The sequence below is a fragment of the Podarcis raffonei genome, chromosome 7 (genome assembly GCF_027172205.1).
Source record: "Podarcis raffonei isolate rPodRaf1 chromosome 7, rPodRaf1.pri, whole genome shotgun sequence".
NCBI lineage: Eukaryota > Metazoa > Chordata > Lepidosauria > Squamata > Lacertidae > Podarcis > Podarcis raffonei.
The window spans coordinates 88,137,272-88,160,093 of record NC_070608.1 but is presented as its reverse complement, the minus strand read 5'-3'; the positions used below and the strand labels follow the sequence as shown (position 1 = coordinate 88,160,093).

The following is a 22,822-nucleotide window of genomic DNA, read 5'->3' as shown; positions in this document are numbered from 1 at the left end:
ATTCACTTTATTTTTAGTTGTCAACTGTATTTCTCAGAGCCTGGGATTTATTTTATGAAAAATAAAGAAGTTACAATCAAAGCTATTAAAATAGAACTGTATGGGTAGAAAATATTACTTAGAAATTAAAATGGCATGTTAGCTGTATGAACTAACCAGATTTAAAATCTTCTACAAATATATACACACACTAAAATAGCTCTAGATGTCACAAATTTGATGTGAAATGCAAACCCTAATTATTTCATTTTGGCTCGCCTACTTTGTATAAAATTCAGCAATGAATCGCTGTTGTTTTGGCCATAAAATCTTCTTTAATGTTTTGCTCTTACAATGAAGGGGGACTTTCGGATTCCAAACCTGGACTACATTTCCTTCCAGCAATTTCCCTCCCGCAACACGCAGGCATATCTTCTTCTATCAGCAAGGTTTTTACGTTTTAGTCCATGCTTCTCAAGTAGGTGGCAGCGTCGTGAGAACTGGGTCTCATCTCAAACTGGTCGTCTAATGACCCGTCGGGTTAAAAAAATAAATGCGGGCAGAATGACAAGCTACACTTGCGCGTTGCGCGTAGGCAAAATGAAAGGACCGCGGACTCGCTTGCTGAGCAAGGGAAGGTTGCAGGTGCGAGGGGATGCGCTCTTCGCCGCTTCTCTTCGAGTTCTTCCCATTTGGCTTGAGCAAAACCGGGTGGAGCCCAAGGCTGCCTCTCTCCCACCCGCTCCTCAGCCTCCCTGCCCGAGGGAAAGCAACGCTTCGTTCTGGATTCCTTGCTTGGGGTCGCGAACGGAGGAAGAGGGGACGGGGCTGCACTTGAGGATGCTTTGACACGTGGCCGAGGAAAGCGGGGGCCGTGCGGCTAGCGGGGAGGCGCAGCCAGGTTCCCCCCTCGCCGCCGCTTTAAGCCCGCGGGACTAAGCCCTCCGGGCAGCTCCCTCGCCGCCCAGAAAGCAGCTTCCCAGCTGGGCTCTGCAAAGCTCCGCCTCTCGCGCCCCAATCCTGCTCGCAGGAGCAAACGAAAGGCGAAGGGGAGCCGCCCCCGTCGCTCACCTGGTCCCTCGGCTAAGGAAGGAAGCGTCCCGGCCGCGGCTGGCGAGGAAAGGGAAAGGCCCGCGGAGCCACGTCGGCTCTTGGCCAGGGAATCCGGCGCGAGGGAACGAACTTCGCGCAGCCAAGGATCCGCAAAACGGGTGGCAGAAGAAGGGGGGCTACCTAGGGGCAGGACAGTGGTATCTCGGGTTACAGACGCTTCAGGTTACAGACTTTGCTAACCCAGAAATAGTACCTCAGGTTAAGAACTTTGCTTCAGGATAAGAACAGAAATCGTGCTCTGGCGGCGCGGCGGCAGCAGAAGGTCCCATTAGCTAAAGTGGTGCTTCAGGTTAAGAACAGTTTCAGGTTAAGTACAGACCTCCGGAACAAATTAAGTACTTAACCCGAGGTACCACTGTATGTGGGACAAGGGCTCCCATAATGGGCAGCTCATTCCCTCCCCGCGCGCGCACTCCATCAGTGCAGCCGGTGCGTAAAATGCGCGCCTTGCGGCTCCCGGGTATCCAGAGTCCTCCGCGATGGCGGTGGCTGCTTCTTTGCTTGGTCCTTTCCGCGCCTGCAGTTTGCACCCCAAGATCTGCAGTTCCTCGGGTCTGCGGGGAAGGCCTAGCATTCAGGCCTTAGGAAGCAAGGCCTGGAAAGGCAGAGAGAGCGGCCCTAGGGAGCCTGCCCGCTTTTATTCCAAATGGAGACTCCCGTCCCCGACCCCCCCCGTCGCAGGCAGGCCTGATTTTCGCCCGTTGTGCAGAACTACGGCGCGGCGATAGATGCCCGCAGAACCAGCCCGGCTGAGAAAGGGAAAACGGGATCTGCTCGAGGGGGATCTCCAGCCACGCTCATCACAACGCAGAGCAGTTCCTCCAGTTAAAAGGACGCCCTTGCAGGCACACAATCCCACTGAATTTGCTGGAAGAATGTGTGCCTTTATAATGCTCTTCTGACTTCTATGCCGTCCTGCCCAAAGGCCGCACTCGCCCCAGTGCAAGCAAGCGAAGGAGCAAAATAACAGGAGTTTGCTAGTCCTGAATCCGCCTCTTCCCACCTCGCAGGAGGAGGAAATTCACGGGCCGGCCTGGCGACAGAACTGCTCCCTTTTCCCGGGATGGCTCTCAGGAGGCCCGGGGGCGGCCTCTAACTTCAAGGGGAGCCCTAGCTGCGCAACCTCCACTCCAGGCGAAGCTCTTGCGTGGGATCCAGAGCCGACCTCCTCCTCCCCGCCAGCAAGGCCCGCAAAAGGGCGCCGGAGTTGCTGCTGCTCCGGCGGGCGGAGCCGGGGTCGCCCTTTCTGAGGGGGGCGGCCGGAGGGGTCAGCTGCCGCTGTCCGGACAGGACCTTTGAGGCGGGCGGGAATTCCCGCCGCTCTGTCTCAGGCATAGCGGAATCCCCAAAAAGTTGTGTGGCATTGACTCCATAGCATATTTATTGTGGAAAGATGGAAGAGACTCCTCCTCCCTCTTCGCCGGCCACGGACACTGATGAGGCACGTCGGCATCCTCCAACCCGGGTTGGAGGCGATTCTCATGAAGGATCTCGCGCCCCCCCCTCCGCCGCCCCTGTTTTTCCCTCCTCCTTCCGGGCACTTTTTATTACAGTACTCTTATTGCTACTCCTGTCACTGAGGGAGGCCCTCGCGAGCCCTCCGTCCCGGTCCCGCGCCTGAGGTGCGCGGAGGGAAAGAGCGGCTGAGGAGAAATGTGGAGAAGCGCCTGAGGGACGCCGCCTGAGGGGAAACGGCGGGAGCCCCGCGGACGCCGGTCAGTTCGGGGATATTTCGGCGCGTCTCCCTTCCCCTCTCAGCCTTTTTTAATGGGGTGGAAGACGGGGGGGGGCCTCGCCGGTCGGCGCGTGTGCGCGCGCGAGGAGGCGAGTGAGAGAAGAGGGGGGACGGAGCTTGGCAGCCGCTCCGTCTGTCTGTCTGTCCCTCCCTCTGACGGGCGGCGGCGTGAGGATCCGCGCGGGTCCCTCTGAGGGGCTGGAAGGAGCAGCCTCGGGCGCCGGGCGGAGGGGCAGGTGGGTGGGGCCTGAGCGCCACTAAAGCGAGCTGTTCCTCTGTGCCCTCGCCCGGCCCGGGCGGCGGGGCGCTGCCGGCGGCGGCCGCCTCACATCCTGGGGCTCCTTCGCCGCCTCCCTCCCTCCCCCCCCCCCCGCCGCCTCCCTCCCTCCCTCCCTTCCCGGCTACTGTACACAGTCGCGCGCGCCTCTCTCTCTCTCTGCCATGTTAGCCGCTCTCTCTCTTTCTGTCTCCTCCACAGATCTCGCGAGAGCGGCTGGCTGCTGCTGCTGCTGCTGCTGCTGCTGGTGGCGGCTGCGGAGGGGGTTGGCTCGGCGGCGGCGGCGGCAGCAGGAGCAGTAGCGGCGGCGGGAGGCGGAGGAGGCGGCGGCGGCGGAGGCGGCGGCCGGGGGGCGCAGGCGGGCTTCGGGAGGCCCGGCGGCAGCATCATGGCGGACAGAGACAGCGGCAGCGAGCAGGGTGGCGGCGGCGGCGGCGGGGCTCCGGGCCCGGGCGGCGGTGGCGGCAGCGGGCCCGGCGGCGGCGGCGGCGTGGGCCTTCAGCACGAGACGCAGGAGCTGGCCTCCAAGCGGGTGGACATCCAGAACAAGCGCTTCTACCTGGACGTGAAGCAGAACGCCAAGGGCCGCTTCCTGAAGATCGCGGAGGTGGGCGCCGGGGGCAGCAAGAGCCGCCTGACGCTCTCCATGTCGGTGGCGGTGGAGTTCCGCGACTACCTGGGCGACTTCATCGAGCACTACGCGCAGCTGGGCCCCAGCCAGCCTCCGGAGCTGGCGCAGGCCGCGGACGAGCCGCGGAGGGCCCTCAAGAGCGAGTTCCTGGTGCGCGAGAACCGCAAGTACTACATGGATCTGAAGGAGAACCAGCGCGGGCGGTTCCTGCGCATCCGGCAGACGGTCAACCGCGGGCCGGGCCTGGGCTCCACGCAGGGGCAGACCATCGCGCTGCCGGCGCAGGGGCTGATCGAGTTCCGCGACGCCCTGGCCAAGCTGATCGACGACTACGGCGTGGAGGAGGAGCCGGCCGAGCTGCCCGAGGGCACCTCCTTGACGGTGGACAACAAGCGCTTCTTCTTCGACGTGGGCTCCAACAAGTACGGCGTCTTCATGCGGGTGAGCGAGGTCAAGCCCACCTACCGCAACTCCATCACCGTCCCCTACAAGGTGTGGGCCAAGTTCGGGCACACCTTCTGCAAGTACTCGGACGAGATGAAGAAGATCCAGGAGAAGCAGAGGGACAAGCGGGCGGCCGCCGCCGCCACCGCCGCGGCCTCCTCGCCCTCCTCCGGGGGAGCCGAGCAGCCGCCCGAGGCCGAGGGGGGCAGCAGCAGCAGCAGCGTCGCCGCCGCCGCCGCCGCCGGCCCGCCGGGAGCCTTGCTGCAGGCCGAGGAGCCGGAGGAGGATTGATCTCCATCCCTCCTTGCCTCCTTCCTTCTCCTCCTCCTCCTCCTCCTCCCCACTGCCTTCCTCCTCCTCCTCCCCACTTGGCTGCCTCCTCCCTGCCCTGCTGCACAGACACACTCGTAATAATAATGACGACGACGACGACAACAAACAACAACAACATCGCCACACAGAGAGAGAGATACGTTATACTGTAAGCGAGCGAGAGAGAGAAAACCGACATCCACACACTGAAAATAATACATGCAGTTAAATATACCTGTTGTTCTAACTCCAAGGGGAGCACCACCGACCACCCACCCACCACCAAAACTGACAGCCGAGCAAGCAACTTCTTTCTCTCCACCCCATCGCTGGATTGTTCCTTCCACTCTTGCCCATCGTATAAAACAGTAAGCAGCTGCTAAAAACAAAAAAACAAAACAAAAAAAACAAAAAAATACAAAAAAGTAATAACATTATATATGATGAACTGTGTTTCCTACTTGATTAAAAATATAAAGAACTGAGTGTTTATTTCCCTAATTAACCAAGAACTTTTGTACACGTTTAAGCTATTATTATTATTATTAAAAAAAAAGTGTTTGCAAAAATGGTCAAGATTAAAATATTGCTGAATTATATTAAAAAGAGAAAATGTCCTTTTCATGTTGAGCTAACATTTGACTTTAGCACAAAAAGAGATATTTTAGAACACGTAAAATAATATTTTTAGTTTTTCTTCTCATTTTGTTACCAAATTTCAAAACCTTACATGAAGGTTATTATAGTATATTTGACACCCTATATACCTGTGATTAGAGATGTGTATATATATATGAGGGCTAGGCATGCTGTGTGTCTGAGCTTTGTCTAAATGTTATGCAGAAGTCTGTAGAGTTAAAAGGTACGTAGGTTTAATTCATGCAAGGTAAACAATAAGTGCTCTCTTTTATACAATATGCATTGCATCTGGACCTTAAACATATAAAATGGTCAGTGAAACTTCTGTGAACATGAAGAAAAATTATTAAAAAGGCATTTAAATGAAATTTGCTAACTTGTGATTTTTATGGTTTGAACCAAAGTTATTCAAATAGTTAAAAAGAGAAAGAGAGAAAGAGAGAGAGAGAGAGATGATCTCCCATATTTTTCTGCACCTATTTGGTTTACAACTAAGTAGGTATATTGTCCTTATTGTGTATATGAGATGTACTTGTATTGTTCATAATATATTTTTTTTATGATGTGTACTTAAAGTACTTCACGTGCAGCAATTTCCAGTAAACCTGTTTTTGAATAACAGGTGGTGAAGGTTTTTTGTTTCTTTTCCTGTGTGTGGCCACTAGCACTATCCCTTTAACTTGTTTAAGTCTGAATTGAAATTCCTGTTTTGTGCTAGTGCTAACTAATTTATATAGGCCTGTCATGGAAGTCAATGCAACATGATTATAGAGTAATCCTACTGAGCCATGGATTTTGAATTTCCTTTAAAAGTGAAAGCCAAGTTGGTGTGCTGTAAAAGAAATTTTAATGTAGCTGTGGTGCTAGTTATTACTGGCTACATACTTTATACCTGTAGTAAGGATACCCTGCCCCTCCCCCAACTGTGCAAGTTCCCCAACCCTTCAGTTAAAAGTATGTACTTTGTGTGATTATATCAGAACTGTAGGGTATGAAAACAGTCTGTCAGAACACTAATCTGTCAAGTAGTGTTCTCCAAATTGCAATTGTTTGTAGTAATATACTTTTACAGGTTTTTATTTTAAAATGTTTGTGTGCTTTTAATTGACTAACTTCTTGCTGCTGTATAGTAAAATATTAATATATTTTTATCATTAAACTGCTGCATGACTATCATCATTGCAAGTGAAAAGAATATGTTATAAATGATGCCTTAAAACAGTAGGAAAAATAGTTGGAATTCTGTAGAAACAGTCAACAATATAAGAATCTGTGTGATTCTTGAGATTTGGAGTGTATTCATTTTCTTAACACCCTGACAAATTTAACAATTTAGATATAACTGCTGTATGTTGAAGATGCTACCAGTAGGAAAGAGACTTTCTAAGCTTCTCATTGATTGTAAGAGGTTGGGCCTAGGAAAGACAAAGAGATTGTTCAAAGGAAATGTATTTTCTGTTTTCATTAAAGTATAATTCCCTTTTTGGAGATGCACTGTTAAGTGTCAATATAAAATCTGTTTCTGTTGTATCATCCATTTCCAGTTTAACAATTTTGCTACTGGTGTCCATAGAGCACCACATGTGCAATAATGTTATAGTGGTTAGAAATTTTTGTTTTGAGAATCACTGGAATTTATTACATTACTTTCTAAGGTGCACTTTTCCATATAGCAAAAATAAGCTTCCATGGTGTGTAATGTGATAACTGAAATGGTTTTTGACTGCATGTAAACATTGACTGGTAAGCCTTCTTTGTTTTAATTGGAGAGTTTGAGCAGTTTAATACTGCATTTGAATGGTGAAAGAATTGCATTCTCCATGCTACAGGTAGTTAGGAAAGTTTTAAATTGCTTAGATTCTGCTATTTGGTTGTCGGTTCTACTATTCATTATAGTTTTAAAAGTTGCAATACTGCAGATTGGCAGATTTTTTTATTTTTTTAGCAATAACTTGTGTAGGTCGGTGTACAGCAAAGTGTCTTTATTCTCTTTGAATTAATATAAACTTTGTTAAAGAGCAAAATCCTTATTCAGTTTTTGGCTGGACATAAACAATTGTCTTCAGAAGAGCTGAAAGTGTTTTGTCTCATGATATGAAACTATATTCCATTTTATCCCACTATTGTCCCTGATAAAGGGTTAGTTTTGCAGGTTCATAGAACAAAACAAGCACCTCTTTAATTAAGAGGCCAAAGTGGAATGCGCATACATATTACAAACAGTGACTCTCTCAAATCACTTTTTACTCTCTGAAAACCTATTGTCTGATTCCAGCCAACGTGTAGATTGGTTTAGTCATTGGAATCAATAGAATCAGCATTTTGCCTATTTCCTTTTTCTGAGAATCAAAATGCATGAAAAGGAACTCTACTTGACCCACACATTTGAGAATCTTACCATTGATCTGAGTAGGTCAAGCTGATGTGTGGGTTATGCAGTTGTCCTGGTATGGTCTGCTAATTACCAGAGTTTCAGCAGCATTCTGCGTCCTAAGTCTCAACGTTGTGATTTACATGCACACTGTAGATATTGTGCATTGACTTGATTAATAGTCATAATATGTTATGTTGACTATAAATGACCTTGTTTTGGGTTTCACTTTTTCCAGTTGAGGTGCTCAGTTCTTTACCATGGTTGTACAGCTCACTGTTTACAATGAGCAACAGTGAAAAGACCTTGTCTTAAGGTCAGGGGATTAAAAAGAGAGAGAGGTATATTTGACCATATTTGGTGTTCCAAAAAACAGTATGCTCAAATGTGCCAAGCAATCCACCTTTGGAAAACATGCCTTATTTTCCTTAATGTTTTCAGTGTCTTGTAGGAAAGATCCAAGCTCATAATGCTACTTTATATGAAGTGCAAGAAAACTTGAAATCTACTGCAATACAAACATAGTCTGTTTTTGTTTTCCTTTCTAAGCTAAAGCGACACTGTCAAGTAACTTAACATTTAAAACATGACCTCCCTTTCAGGTGATTACAGCATGGCAAATAATGTCCTTACTTTGAGTCCACATGGTTTTTTTTTTTAATTGCTCTGTCTGAGAAATTAAATAAACACATTAAAAATTAGACACTGTTGATTCATGCCTCTTTATTGTTTTATGCTGTAAAATGCAGTTTTCAGCCAGAGGGGGAGCTAAAGTAATAAAAATAAAATAATTGAATAGGGAAGAAATTATAGAATTTGACTACCAGAAGAAATGAGCAGGGAATCCAGCATTTACTAAACAAATGATTGAGGGTTGAGGTAAGAATATTTTCAAGTTCAAAGGCAAGCCTTGAATACTGGTGGTGGGAAACTTGTGAAAATGTAAACATTTAACTGAAAAATACTTGACAGTGTCACTTTTTAAAGTATTCTTGCAGGAGTTGCAGCTTGCGCTATGTAGGTCTCTTTGAGAAGTACTACAAAACAGAACCACCTTCTCAGAACTTTATAAAATGTAATAGATCTGTTTACTGTACAAAGAACTACCATATCAAGCAGCAAAGAAAGGTTAGAGGTGCCTGTCGTAGGCCAATACAGTAACTTCTTTTGAAAACAATTACATATTTGGCTTTCAAAACAGCACTGAAACCACTTCTTTGATCAGCCATGTCCCTTTTAAGCTGTGCATTCTGTTCTATACTGTAGTTGGCTAACAAACAAATGGGATTTGTATCCACTACTATATATATTCACTAATAGTGTACAATACACACACACAGAGAGAGAGAGAGACACTAAAAGTATAATATATATGCACTACTGAATGTATATATTATTATGGCTGTTAGTTTGCTATTTACATTTTGTTAAAAAGGCACTAACAAATCCTACCTATTCTGCATGGAAAAATATACACCCTACTTCTGATAGGTTGGAAATAATAAATAATTCAAACAATGGTCGGAATACTCACAATGGGGTCACAGTATTTTATAGTTGTTTTCAATTAAAATACTATTTTTGGCAGTTTTTATTTAATTTGTAAAATAGTTTTTTACTTTGTACTGGCATACCTAAATAGGTAGATCTTTTTGAAGCCAACTGGTCAGTACATTTTTAATAATAATAAAAAGGCAATGGATCTGTTTTGCTTGTACTCACTTTTCATTTATTGCATGTACTAATGCCCAAGGTTTTATATGTGCCCTGAGAAACTGCAGCCATTGAAATGACAGAACAGGAGATAAATGAGAAATATTAACTGTACATATTGAAATGCTTTTAATGTCCAAGTTGCTTTGTTAATATTCAGTGGCCTGTTTGTGACATCCATTCCAGACATCCAAACAGTTGTTTGAAGCATTGGGAATATGTGTCCCATGTGCTCCTAACCTATCATGTGCCAGTTTCTCCTTTTCCAGGTGTCCTTTAGTTAGAGTTTCTATGTAATCTTATTCAAAAGGCTAAATAATTATGTTCATAGTGCGGGTTGTATGCCTGCTTAAAAGCCTTGTTTGAAGGTTATCGTAAACCATAGTCTGATTTAGATGCGCTAGCAAACTCTGGCTAGAAGAAACCTAGAAACAGAGAAAGGAATCGGTATGTGGTAAGATGAGGAACAGGTGAGCACATTCCTGATTCTCCAAACCTTTTCTCTATGCTATAGAGGCCTTCCTGAATTGGGCAAGTAGCAATGAATTGGAGTCCAATTTTTATTGAATTTTATTGCTGACCATTTTTTTCTTCAAAGCTTTTTCTAGGCTGTTATTCTGTGCCTAGGAGTAAGAGCCGCTGAACACAGTGGGGCTTGTTTCCAAGTAAGCACACATAGGATTGCAGTGTTAAACACAGATTTGTTTATTTATTTATTTTTAATCAAGATTTAACCATCACTTAAGAATTCTTGATCAAAGACAACACTTGTCAAAGTGTTGATTTTCATGTTGTGAATTACTTAGCAACAGGCATTGTGTTCAGAGGAGCGATTCATGTCTAACTGGCTTAAAATTATGAAGGCTGAAAGTGAAAAAATCTGGCATTGATATACACAATGCGTAAAATATGTTTCATATGAGTAATAGAATGCGCTTGGCCCATGCATAGCTTGATTTCAAACTTAAAACAATTTGATTGGAGAATCCAGAGGGCTATTGCTTCAGAGGTCTGCCCAGATGTTGGGCAATGGAAACTTTGGCTTTTCTTCCCCGTGAACTACAGACCCTGAGACATATTCCAAGGCACAAATTACTCTGAAACTCATGCCAGTTTCTAAAGATGCTCATCATGTAGCACAGAGAGCTACTGTTCAATAAACTTGAGTATTCCTGTAGCCATTTAGACCTAGTTATGTGGTTTAGATCCTGATCTTTGCCATGAGCTTCATTGAAAGGATTGCAAGCTTTGTATATTACAAATTCTACCTTCTTGCTTTTACAAAGTTCATCAGTCATTTTAGCTGCCTGCAACCTTGGCCTCTTAAACAAGAATTTGTCTTCTACAAATTTTAAAGCTTGTTTTAATGTTAGCATCTCTTACCTGGTCATTCTTCTAAAGCTTTGAAGAGGCAGTATAAAGGTGACCTCTGAATAATTCCTTTAAAAATAACTGCAGATGTATGGGGGTATCTTGCAAACCCTTTGAAGAGTTTTTAAAATGCCCCCCAAGAATCCAGTGTTGTTCATAAACATTCTAGTACTTTTCATTATGTGCTCTTGTACAATACAAAGCTTTATCCCATTTTGCAAAGACTGAAACTAATATTTGCTGTGAAGGGGGGGCTGATTCTTGCCCTTTAGGTGCAGTGCTAAACCATATGTAGATTACCTGACTACGGTTAACAGACAGAATCTGTTCATTTCAGTTTTTGAAGACGAATGCATTTTGTTGTGTTTTTGACTCAATAAACTGCCCTGTTAGTTTTGCAAAACACTGAGGCTTTTTAGTGTAACTATGTTCCTTGGGTAGTATTTAGCAAAGTTTTACTCAGGATAGACCCATTGTAATTCATGAACATGTCTATGGCAGGCCCACTAATTTCAGTGGGTCTACTCTTGAGTTAAACTTAGTTGAATCTCCCCCTTTATTTTACATTGTGAAAACAAGTCTAAAGGAGTTTAAGTGTGGCTTGAGTAGTGGCCACAGAAATGTGTGTCCCTTCCCAGTTTGCTCCTTCCCAGTGTATCTTCTGTTATCAAAAGATAGGTAGGATCAAATATTTTGGTAACGTGTACCACATATGCCATATCTCATATGGCTTTTCATTTCTCCACATATAACAACTGCAGTGGTAAGCTTTGATGCTAATTTTAAACACATTGAATGTGGAGCTGCCCTTGACGATGGCATGGAAGCGGCAGCTTGCGCAAAGTGCTGTTGTTTACCCCTTGGTGAATATTTGGAAGATGGGTACATGTTATACTGGTCCTGCGACAATTGTACTGATTATGGTTGCTTCCAGACCCACAGAAAAGTGCTGGTGCTTTATTTTTCATAGGCCTTCTCATCCGGCAACCCAAGTATCTTCAGACTTCCTTGGCCTGTAGAGAGACCATCACACTGTCTTTGCTCGGGAAATCTGTCTCTGCCCTGTGCAATGTCAGGCTCTTTGCTAGAGTTGCCCGTGTTTAGATCTTCTAGATCAGGGGTTGTCAGCCTGGTCCCTACCACCCACTAGTGGGTGTTTCAGGATTCTAGGTGGGCAGTAGGGGGTTCTTACGGCACAAGCTGAATCCTCCTTCCATTGAGCACTGGTGGGAGGTAAGGAAAGTTTACCATCAAGAAAGATGCATTAGTGGGTGGTAGGTATAAAAAGGTTGACTTCCCCTGCTCTAGAGGGTGTTTATCCTTTCAGAAAAAGTTGGAACTTTGTTTCAGTTTTTATTTGGCAAAACTGAGTTTCTTTGCTGACTAATTAAAAAAAACCAGCTGCTCTGTTTAATTTCTTTTAAAGATAAAGTTTGCTTATATATCACTTTGAATGCTAGAAAAGCAGCATATAAATGCTTTAAATAAATAGTTTTGCTGTTGAAATGTTGCTTTATTAGGTTAGCATATATTTATTTTTCATTAGAAGTTGCTGTTTAACATTCACTCTAGCAGCACACGTTTTTTCCATTAAGTTCCTCCCACAAAACAACCTCCTTTGAGAGGTAAACTTTATAACAATGGCATTTATAATTTTGTTTAAGTAGATGAAAAGTTGCAATTTTTCTAACAACCCAAAGGGTTTTTTGTAACAAACATCCTTAATGGCATCTGTTTCTGAGAGCTTGTGTGTTGGTACCATATTTAACTTGAATATGAATAATTAGCTTGTTGAAGGAGGATCTAAAGTAACTGAAAGGATATATGCAAATCACTCTTTTGTCAGACTTGGAAACAGCAGAAGGAAGCATCAAGTGAAAGTATAATTTTATGTGTATCCCTGTTAACTAACTATATAGAGTTCAGATGGATCATTGGCCTTGCTTAGACTATGGTGGGCCTTTATCAATAACTGCTATATAACTAAAGCTGATTTAGTCTTATTGTAACTACTGTAATGATTTGGAACAAATGTGGTTTCAAGAAAAATAGTCAACCTAACCTGGGTTGTAGATTGGGTTGTAATTTGGCTATCTTGAATTTCAGACGTTCATATTTTTAGGCTTAGGTCATGACGATATTCAAATTTGAGTTTTGTTTTCATGGTTCTAGGCTCCTTAAGAAACCAATAACTCTGCCCAGTTTTAACCCAAAAATCCACTTTGTGGATTTGTAAGTCAGGCAGACAACCATTGATTTCCCCATAGAGGTGGCTTGAGATTCTTGGAGCTTCTTGTATTTGCTGGGCACTAGAGATACTGAATGCAGAGGATATTTATACCTGTGAACTTACTCAAGGATTTGCCTTAGATTGACCAACATTGTCCATTCTGAAATAGTGTGCTGAATGCAAATCAAATTATGTTTCTTCCTATATACATAAAAATGTAAGGCTGCCATTGTATGGCCCTCATTGGAGGGTTGCAGTACCACGTCACAGTCCTGGATTCGAAGGAAGTCAGGGGAGAGGAGCAAAAGGGAAGGCATGTTGCACAACACCAGTGGCCACGGCATGGGAGTAAGAATGGAGAGACACTGACAAGGGGAAAGTATGAGTAAAGCAGGGAAGGAGGAAACAGTGGCAGAAGCTTGTGTGAAGGCCCTTTCATGCAATGCAATATCTGAGGGCTCTGCATCATTGGAGGGAAAACTAAGAGGGGGGAAACAGCCAGGGCTTGGCAGGGGTGATACTGGTGAGGCTGAGAGTGGCAGTTTACAACAAGGTCTGAGTACAGTGAGAAGGGAGTTTGGAAAGGCTCTGTTATGTTAACTTTTGGTGTTAGCGCCTGTGTTGTACCTATCTCTACTCTTTCTCCTTGTTAAACTTTTTATTTAAAACAGCAACAGCAACCCCTCAGTCTCCCTCCTCCCCTGCTTTATTCAAACTTCTGCCTGTTCTTTGAGTGCAGGGAGAAAGAAAACAAGGGCTCCCTTTTCCAGTCCTCAACTGCCTCATGTGAGAGAGATAAAGGATGTGGAGCCCTCAAACATTCCATGGTACCTTCCCACCATTGTATTTCACCTCCCGGTACACTGTGCTGTCTTCAGGATGAAGTACCAGAGTCTATGTAGTACTTCAGAAGATATTTTATTAGCAAGCAAACACATATGCAGGCAACTCCTCGCTTACACAGGGGTTATGTTCTGGGCTCCTGCACAGATAAGTGAAATTGTGTAAAGTGGGGAGCACTCTCTAGACCCCCTCTCTGCCGCTCTCCAATCCATACCAAAAATACTGTATCCAAAAATATTGACATCTAGAATTGAAGCTCTGGGGCCAGCAGGACACTAGAGGATGGTGGGAAAGCAAAGGAGGCTTTGCTCCCCCACACAAAGCCCTGCTGCACCTCCAGTCTCTTTAGTGTGTCCTCTGTCCTCACTGACGCTCTCTTTGGGCTCCAGGGAGGGTCTCCTCGCAAGCCATGAGGACTCTCCGGCTCTCTCCCGCCATTACTGGTTTTGAATTGAATTATCTAATCATTTCCTAGCACCACACATATGTGCGGTTGAGCACAAGTAGAACGAGTGTGAGTGGGGAGTCGCCTGTGTGTACAACATCCATCAGCCGAACTTAACATGCTCTAACTGAATAAGCTAACTGACAGCCTTGCTCTTAGGATTCTATCCATCTTACAGGATCATTTATCAGCATGAGGTGTGCAGGCAAAGGAAGCTGCAGAATTGGGAGAGAGGAGGAGGCATGAAAGTGAGAAAGGTCTGTGTGCAAGAGAGAACTGAGAAAAGGATGAGGGTGAAAGTGTTGTGTATGTGCAAAGGGAGCAGGAGAGCACAGCTGGAGAGGTGGCGGCATGTCGGACTAACATTGGGGGCAGGATCAATGTTAGGGGGAGCAGAACTGAGCTATCTGCGGCACAATAGATGGAAATGGGTGTTCTTTGTGTGCAAGGGAGAGTTGAGAAAAGTAAGGAGGGTGGAAGAAAAAAGGGAGTGAAGGTAAAAATGGAATGGGGTTGAAGAAGAAAGCAGGGAGATGAAAGGGTCTGGGGAATAGGAGGGGTTGGTAGCTTCATAGTTGGGTAGAATGTGCAAAGGGTACTGCATAGTTGCCATGTGTGAGAGGAGGAAGATGCAGGAGGTGGCCTTGAGGGTGGTTTGTGTGCGGGGGGGGGGGTTACACAAAAGGAGGGGCAGTGTAGAGGTGAAGCTGAAAACAGGTGCATAGTAGGACTGCGGAACAAGAGAAGTGCTTTCAGAAATGGGCTTGGGAAGGCAAAAGTGAACTTAGTTGCATGGCGTGGGAGGGGAAAGCTTTTAGAGGTTTATGGGGGAATGTCCATGCAGAGAGAGCAGGGGCACAGACCCTAAATATTTTTGTCAGTAGGTATTAATATGTTAGTTTATCCTAGGCTTGATAGATTTATGCAACTCTTCTTAAAATGAGTTTTGTGTTTTTGTCAGTTGCTGCTTTAGGGGCGATCTTTCCAAGTTTACTAACTGCGAAAGTCCTACAATCTCTGGTCATAAAAGCTTCAAACTGAATTACATAGTAACTTGTAGAATACAGTGGTACCTCGGGTTAAGTACTTAATTCGTTCCGGAGGTCCGTTCTTAACCTAAAACTGTTCTTAACCTGAAGCACCACTTTAGCTAATGGGGACTCCTGCTGCTGCCGCGCCGCCGGAGCAAGATTTCTGTTCTTATCCTAAAGCAAAGTTCTTAACCTGAAGCACTATTTCTGGGTTAGCAGAGTCTGTAACCTGAAGTGTATATAACCCGAGGTACCACTGTAGTTGGATATTTCAGTTTGTGTGTGTTACTTAGCATATCACGTCTGTAGACTGCAAGACTCTGGGCAAAGTCTTGGTTTGCTTTTGCTGCTATACAATTTCTGATGATATTATATAGTGCTTAGATTGATGAGCTTTAGCAATACAAAGTATGAAAATTCTGTTCTTTAAAGAATTGAGAAAATTTGTATATCAGTACAAAATCAAGGAGTAGCTACCTCTGAGAAAAAATTAGTCAAGAATGGTGGAGTAAGAGCAGTTTTTTGCTTGGTTTTTAAATGCTTTGAGGTTCAGGAATCCCATATTTTTCTGACCATTTCTATGCCCACCTAAAACCATGGTTTAAATTTCCCTCCTTTTGGAATCTTAGATTATGTCAAAAAATTCAAGAATATTGCAGCAGGTTCCTCTTCTGTGGTATGGTGAATTACAAGGTTCAAAAACATATATTTCTTAAATGTCATGTTTTGGATGAAACAATTATTCATAGGTGAGTTTATATAATTTTTATAGTCTCATCCTAACTATGTTTTTTGGAAGTAAGCCCCACCCCACTGAGCTTTGTGAAAATAACTTCCTATTTTTCCTAGTAATGGTGCTAAGAAGCAGTGAAATTTTTGAATACTAGACCCCAGGTATTTAAGAGGAGGAAGTTATTGTGCCAATTCAAAAGCCCAATTGTGCATGGAAGTTTATATGAACAGCAAGAATAGAGGCACCCCCTCCTGTTTATGCACATTCAATATGTGTGTGGCTGCGCATACGTGCATTGTGCCAAATGGTAAAAATGCTCCTAAAAGAGTCCAGAAAGGTCAGAAAGGTGTGAAAACTTGCCTATCAATCCCACAAACCCTTGCACCAACTGTTGAGACCTGTGCAGAGTTGGAGTTTGAGCAAGGAGGTTTGGAGGGAGCTATTGTGGTGGAGTTTGACGGAATTTAACATCTGGTAAGTGCTGCTGGTTTTTTAAGGTGTTTTCAAGGATTTCCAGAGGTTTAGAGGTTTCTTCAGGCCTTGCCAATGGTGTTTCAAATATACACAATTTCAAATATATGTGTGGTGCCTCGGAACATAATGCCCATAAATGGGGGGTTGCCCATACTACTAATGTTTCTGTAAAAGTCCATCATCTTGTATCTGGAGGTATATGGAGTCAGAACTTAAAAGGCAGACTTTTCCTGTCCAAGTACTGTATATTCATTACTTTAACTTGCAAGGCTGGCCAAAGAAGAGAACCTAGAAGAGAAAATGCTCAGAGAAGGGAAAATGTGCTTTAATGGGAAGCATTCATATGCTGGTGAGCTTCCTTGAAAAGAAAAGAAAACGTTTGGGGTGGCAGCTTGCATTACTTTTTAAAGCAATCAATAAGATACATGCAAATTCCACTATAAATGCTATGAAGATGCTAACAAGTAGTTCAAAGATAAGCCATTATTTCTGAGGAAATAAAACTTCACCGTAGACATGGCCTTTGAAGGATGTGGGACAGAGCAGGCCTTTTTTAGACATCCATGTATATAGTAGGGAAAGAAGCTGCCAGCACCTTCTTGGCCTTCCATTAGTGCTAACATCATATGGATTCCTCTGACTTCCTTTCAGTTGGATCAATTTGGAAATGAGACTACATTTTTTCTAATTTCTGGTGACAAATCAGGATGTCCATCAATTGTGTTGGTATTCTTGGTTACATGGTAGGCTGTGTAGTTTCTATAGTAGGGAAATATCAAAGCTGTTTTGACCAATTTTGTAACAGCATGCTTTTGAGTGGGGCTAATTTACTACTCATGGCATTGTGCACAAGAAACAACTGTTTAAGTCGGTATGCAAAAAAGAATGAGCATGGTGCATGTCAGATTACGAGTGTATATGTTTGGTGTTGTTTTCTTTTGTAACCAAGATTAGTGTCATGAAACTACCAGCTGGCATTACAGAGCTAAATCAGGTGGTACTCAAATCCTTGCACTGAGGCAGAATCCAGAGTACTCCAGACACAGTTATGAACCGAGAACGGGGCTGTGGAGGTGAGGAGTTGTATTGTGCCCATAGATCTCTGGTGTGAGGGGATAACTTTTGTAGTTTAAGGTTAATTAACTTTCTGGCACTCTGATCCCAAATGCTGGCATTGCCACGACTTACTAGGACTCAATAGCATACTAGGACTCAATTTCTTGACTTTAAGAAAGCCGACTTCATAAAACTTAGGGAAGTGCTGGGTGAGATCCCATGGAGAGTAATACTAAAAGGAAAGGGAGTTCACGATGGCTGGGAGTTTGTTAAGAGGAAGACAGTAAAAGCACAACTTCAGGCAATACCAATGAGGCGGAAACATGGAAGGTGCCTAAAGAAGCCAAGGTGGTTATCTAAAGAACTTTTAACTGAGTTAAGATTAAAAAAGGATGTGTACAAAAAATGGAAAAGGGGGGAAACCACCAAAGAGGAATTCAAACAAATAGCCAGCACGTGTAGACACAAAGTCAGAAAAGCTAAAGCACAGAATGAACTCAGGCTTGCTAGAGAGGTTAAAAGCAACAAAAAAGGCTTTTATGGGTATGTTCGTAGCAAAAGGAAGAACAAAGAAACAGTGGGGTCACTCAGAGGAGAAGATGGTGAAATGCAAACAGGGGACACAGAAAGGGCTGAACTCCTCAATGCCTTCTTTGCCTCAGTCTTCTCCGATAAAGAAAACAATGCCCGACCTGAAGAATTTGGAGCAAATGATTCAGCAGAGGAAACACAGCCCAGAATAACTAAGGAGATAGTACAAGAATACTTGGCTAGTTTAGATGTATTCAAGTCTCCAGGGCCAGATGAAATGCATCCAAGAGTATTAAAAGAACTGGCAGATGTGATCTCAGAACCACTGGCAGTCATCTTTGAGAATTCCTGGAGAACAGGTGAAGTCCCGGCAGACTGGAGGAGGGCAAATGTTGTCCCTATTTTCAAAAAGGGGGAAAGAGAGGACCCAAATAATTACCGCCCAATCAGTCTGACATCAATACCAGGGAAGATTCTGGAGCAGATCATTAAGCAAACAGTCTGTGAGCACCTAGAAAGGAATGCTGTGATCACCAATAGTCAGCATGGATTTCTGAAAAATAAGTCATGTCAGACTAACCTGATCTCGTTTTTTGACAGAATTACAAGCCTGGTAGATGAAGGGAACGCAGTGGATGTAGCCTACCTTGATTTCAGCAAGGCATTTGACAAGGTGCCCCATGATATTCTTGTAAAGAAGCTGGTAAAATGCGGTCTTGACTTTGCTACCACTCAGTGGATTTGTAACTGGCTGACTGACCGAACCCAAAGGGTGCTCATCAATGGTTCCTCTTCATCCTGGAGAAGAGTGACTAGTGGGGTGCCACAGGGTTCTGTCTTGGGCCCGGTCTTATTCAACATCTTTATCAATGACTTGGATGATGGACTCAAGGGCACCCTGATCAAATTTGCAGATGACACCAAACTGGGAGGGGTGGTTAACACCCCAGAGGACAGGATCACACTTCAAAACGACCTTGACAGATTGGAGAACTGGGCCAAAACAAACAAGATGAATTTTAACAGGGAAAAATGTAAAGTATTGCACTTGGGCAAAAAAAATGAGAGGCACAAATACAAGATGGATGACACCTGGCTTGAGAGCAGTACATGTGAAAAGGATCTAGGAGTCTTGGTTGACCACAAACTTGACATGAGCCAACAGTGTGACGCGGCAGCTAAAAAAGCCAATGCAATTCTGGGCTGCATCAATAGGAGTATAGCATCTAGATCAAGGGAAGTAATAGTGCCACTGTATTCTGCTCTGGTCAGACCTCACCTGGAGTACTGTGTCCAGTTCTATGCGCCACAGTTCAAGAAGGACACTGACAAACTGGAACGTGTCCAGAGGAGGGCAACCAAAATGGTCAAAGGCCTGGAAACGATGCCTTATGAGGAACGGCTAAGGGAGCTGGGCATGTTTAGCCTGGAGAAAAGGAGGTTAAGGGGTGATATGATAGCCATGTTCAAATATATAAAAGGATGTCACATAGAGGAGGGAGAAAGGTTGTTTTCTGCTGCTCCAGAGAAGCGGACACGGAGCAATGGATCCAAACTGCAGGAAAGAAGATTCCACCTAAACATTAGGAAGAACTTCCTGACAGTAAGAGCTGTTCGACAGTGGAATTTGCTGCCAAGGAGTGTGGTGGAGTCTCCTTCTTTGGAGGTCTTTAAGCAGAGGCTTGACAACCATATGTCAGGAGTGCTCTGATGGTGTTTCCTGCTTGGCAGGGGGTTGGACTCGATGGCCCTTGTGGTCTCTTCCAACTCTATGATTCTATGATTCTATGACTTGTTTTTGGCATGCAATAGAAAGAAGGCTAAGGTTTTTATATATTATAACCGTCTGCCTCTGGTGCTGGAGAAACATCTTGGCAATGTCTGTATAATACCCTGGGTTGCAGAAGTTGTGATGTAGTCCCACAGTCAGTGTGACAGAGGTAAGGTTTATGTTTTTAACATAGCAATTTGAACCATAGTGTAGCTCATGGTGAAGGCATTTATCAGGACCAGGCAGAATGGCTTTTGCTTCTCCTTTTTGGAAATGTGCCATTACCAGCCAGCTTCAGTCTACTGCCAACAGCATCCAGGAGTTCTGCCTTGGGGGGCAAATCTTAGGAAATGATTACTTGGGTTGGGGGCAGGGCCTGCACACAAGCTTAATGGCAGCTTCATGCCGACTCTCCTCAAGTCATGAGACAATAAGCACAATGGGTGATGGCTTTTGCAGAATGAAAACAAAAAGTAAAGAAAATAGAGTTTGGAGACAGATGCTTCAAACTGCTGGCTCATGCCTTAAAGAAGAAAAAGCCCAGAAGCTTAGTAACAGACGTTAGGGAAAAGTGTGTTGTGAAGCTAAGACAGAGGAGGTATCAAATTCTATGCTGCCCTCTACTCCTTGGACAATGCTTAGGTGCATAAATGCATAGATGCATAAATCCATAAATGCTTATTTGTTGAGGGTACACCTCAGAGTTCTGTCAGGTGAGCAGAGAAAGTTCTTGAACCAGCCTATAACAGAAATGGAAGTCAATGAAGGTGTAAAATGATGAAAGAACAGAAATTGCCTGGGTTTGAATGGTTTCAGTGGGGGGCTTCTATGAGACCTTCTGAGCTGAGCTGACCTCATGGCTGACCAAACTGCTCAATAAGATTCTTGAGTGGGCTACCATACCAGACATGGGTAAGCAATCTAAAACTGTGGTTCTCTTGAAGCCTAGTCAGTGGCCCTTGTGGCCTTTTACCATCCCATAGCACTGATAAACCAAGATGACAAATTGCTATCAGCAGTGATGGTCCTCAAACTGAATGTTTTCATCAGTGACTATATTTCCCCTGATGAAACTTGTTTCATCCCTAGGTAGAATATAGCAGACTCCATCAGAATGGTGCTGAATGTGGTTATACAGAATCCATCGGTGCTGCTCTCAGTGGATATCATTAAGGTATTAGATTGTAATGAATGGAGTTGCCTTATGTGTTTGCTTGATGAAATGGGGTTTGGCGATAAATGTATCCGTTCAATCCAACAGCTCTATTCAGTCACAACAGCAACAATTCATATGAGTGGTCCTGTCTTCCCTGGTGTAAATCCCCATAGGGCACTAAGCAGGGGTACCCCCTGTCACCCCTATTGTTTGCCTTGTTGACTGAAGTTTAGCCGAATCAGCAAAGGTACCTGTGACAAAGGAGGTTTAGTGTTGGCAAAATTAATTGGTTACAACAATTGAAGCAAATAGTTTACATTTTTAGAGGGTCAAAGGTTGTCCCATGGGTACCCTCACCCTTTCCTGATTTGCTTTGTGCAGCATGGGGAACCCAGTCCTGAATGTATACTAAAGGTTTGGAAGCACTGGGCCGGGTTTCTGCCCCCCACCCAGCCATCCCCTGTTATCATTTTCCTACTTCATCCTGAATTCTGGAATAGGGACAAAGATATGCATTATAGAGGATGGGAAGCCAGGGGTCTATTTTGAGTTCAGGATATCATATAGATTTTGAGTAGAATCTCAGCAATATAATCTCTGATCTGATGCCGGCTCTTCTGTGAATAGAGAGTGCAGAATTTATTTAATGTACATAAGGCTCTGGTGTCTGTGCTGCAAGCAGCTGCCCTTATGGAAATAGTGAAACACTGGAAGGCAGCAGCAGGGTTCATTGTGGCTGGGCAGGATCTGGGAGATTGTTTGCGCTCTCTCTCTGTCTCTCTCTCTCTCTCTCTCTCTCTCTCTCTCTCTCCCTCCCTCCCTCCCCCCCTCCAAACTTAGATGAGTGTGCTGTAGTTTTCTGTGCCTTCCTCCATGCAAATTAGGTTTGCTGTAGTGTTTCTCTAAGGAAGACAATTATCCATGTCTTGCCAACTACTGTCAGGGCTGTAGATCTTCAACAAAGCAATAACTTGCCAGTGAAGTTAACTCATTATTCGAGGAAAGAAGCACAGCGCAGGCCTAGCATTCTCAGAAACTCTTTCTAGGAAGTCTTGCCCTGATGAAGCCGTTGTGAGGACGGAAGGTGAGCCTTCCCAGTGCTCAGTAGGACTCCTCCTCTTCTGGGTCTTTCCCACACTGTCTCAGGTGGTTTCTGTGCGCAACCACCCTCTACTCTGCCCATTTCATTGAGTTCTAGGAGAGTTCTAGGAGACAAGGGAGGAGGGGAGCTGGTTGCAGCAGGAGGGGGGGACTCCCTGGATTCTTCAGCAGCCTGTCTCAACTTTGTCTCTTGACCACCCTCCCCTCCGGCTTCTGCTTCAGCCTCAGAGTACAAATTGCTCTCTGCCGTAGCCTCTTCCTGTTCACTAAAGCCTGCTGCCTCTTCTGCAGCTGATGCCTCCTTCCAGTCTGCTTCTTCTCCCTGTGACCACTCATGGTCACCCCACCACTAATTCCCTAGGCTTGGTTCTCTAGGGGGTTCCCCAACTGATGCCTCCTACCACTCCTTTGCATCCAGCCAGTCCATGGCAGCTACTAAGTGTGTTGTAAAGTCTTGTATCTTATCTGCATGGCACTTAAGCTTTTGACTTTGTAATACTGCTCTTTATGTTACAATGATGTGTGATAGTTTGTGTGATCAAGCTTATAGTTCCCTGTTTTAGTCATGAATAGATAGTTTGCAAACATTCTTGTTATTTCAGAGACTGCCTTCCAACTTATTGTTGCCCCATACAATAGCCAGATGGGTGGGGTATAAATAATAATAATATTGTTATTCTTATATAGGCAGGCAGTGCAGATGCTTAAGAAAGGTGTAAGGTGCTGATGATGGTAACCTCTCAGCAGGATTTTGGCCAACTGGAGCTTCCAGCCCATCCTCAAGGGCAGTCTCAAATAGAGTGCATTCCAGTAATCACATCTCAGGTTTACCAGCATATGGACCACCATGGCCAGATTATCCCTGT

The 22,822-nt window shown here is 44.6% G+C and overlaps 1 protein-coding gene across 4 annotated transcripts in view; it reads left to right on the top strand.

Annotated features, from left to right (window-relative positions):
- Window positions 1-2,613: 2,613 nt before the first annotated feature.
- Window positions 2,614-22,822, top strand: part of PURA (purine rich element binding protein A) — a 28,681-nt gene continuing 8,472 nt past the window's right edge. For 3 of the 4 annotated variants that reach the window (XR_008331651.1, XR_008331649.1, XR_008331650.1), the window contains exons 1-2: window positions 2,614-2,807; window positions 3,306-4,859. Coding sequence is in view for 1 of the 4 variants with exons in the window: in XM_053397478.1 (XP_053253453.1) it covers window positions 3,493-4,470 (978 nt within the window). In the remaining 3 variants the exon portion in view is untranslated. Of the gene's footprint in view, window positions 2,808-3,305; window positions 8,203-22,822 lie in introns of those variants that run through there. The other variant, XM_053397478.1, reaches the window with a different exon arrangement.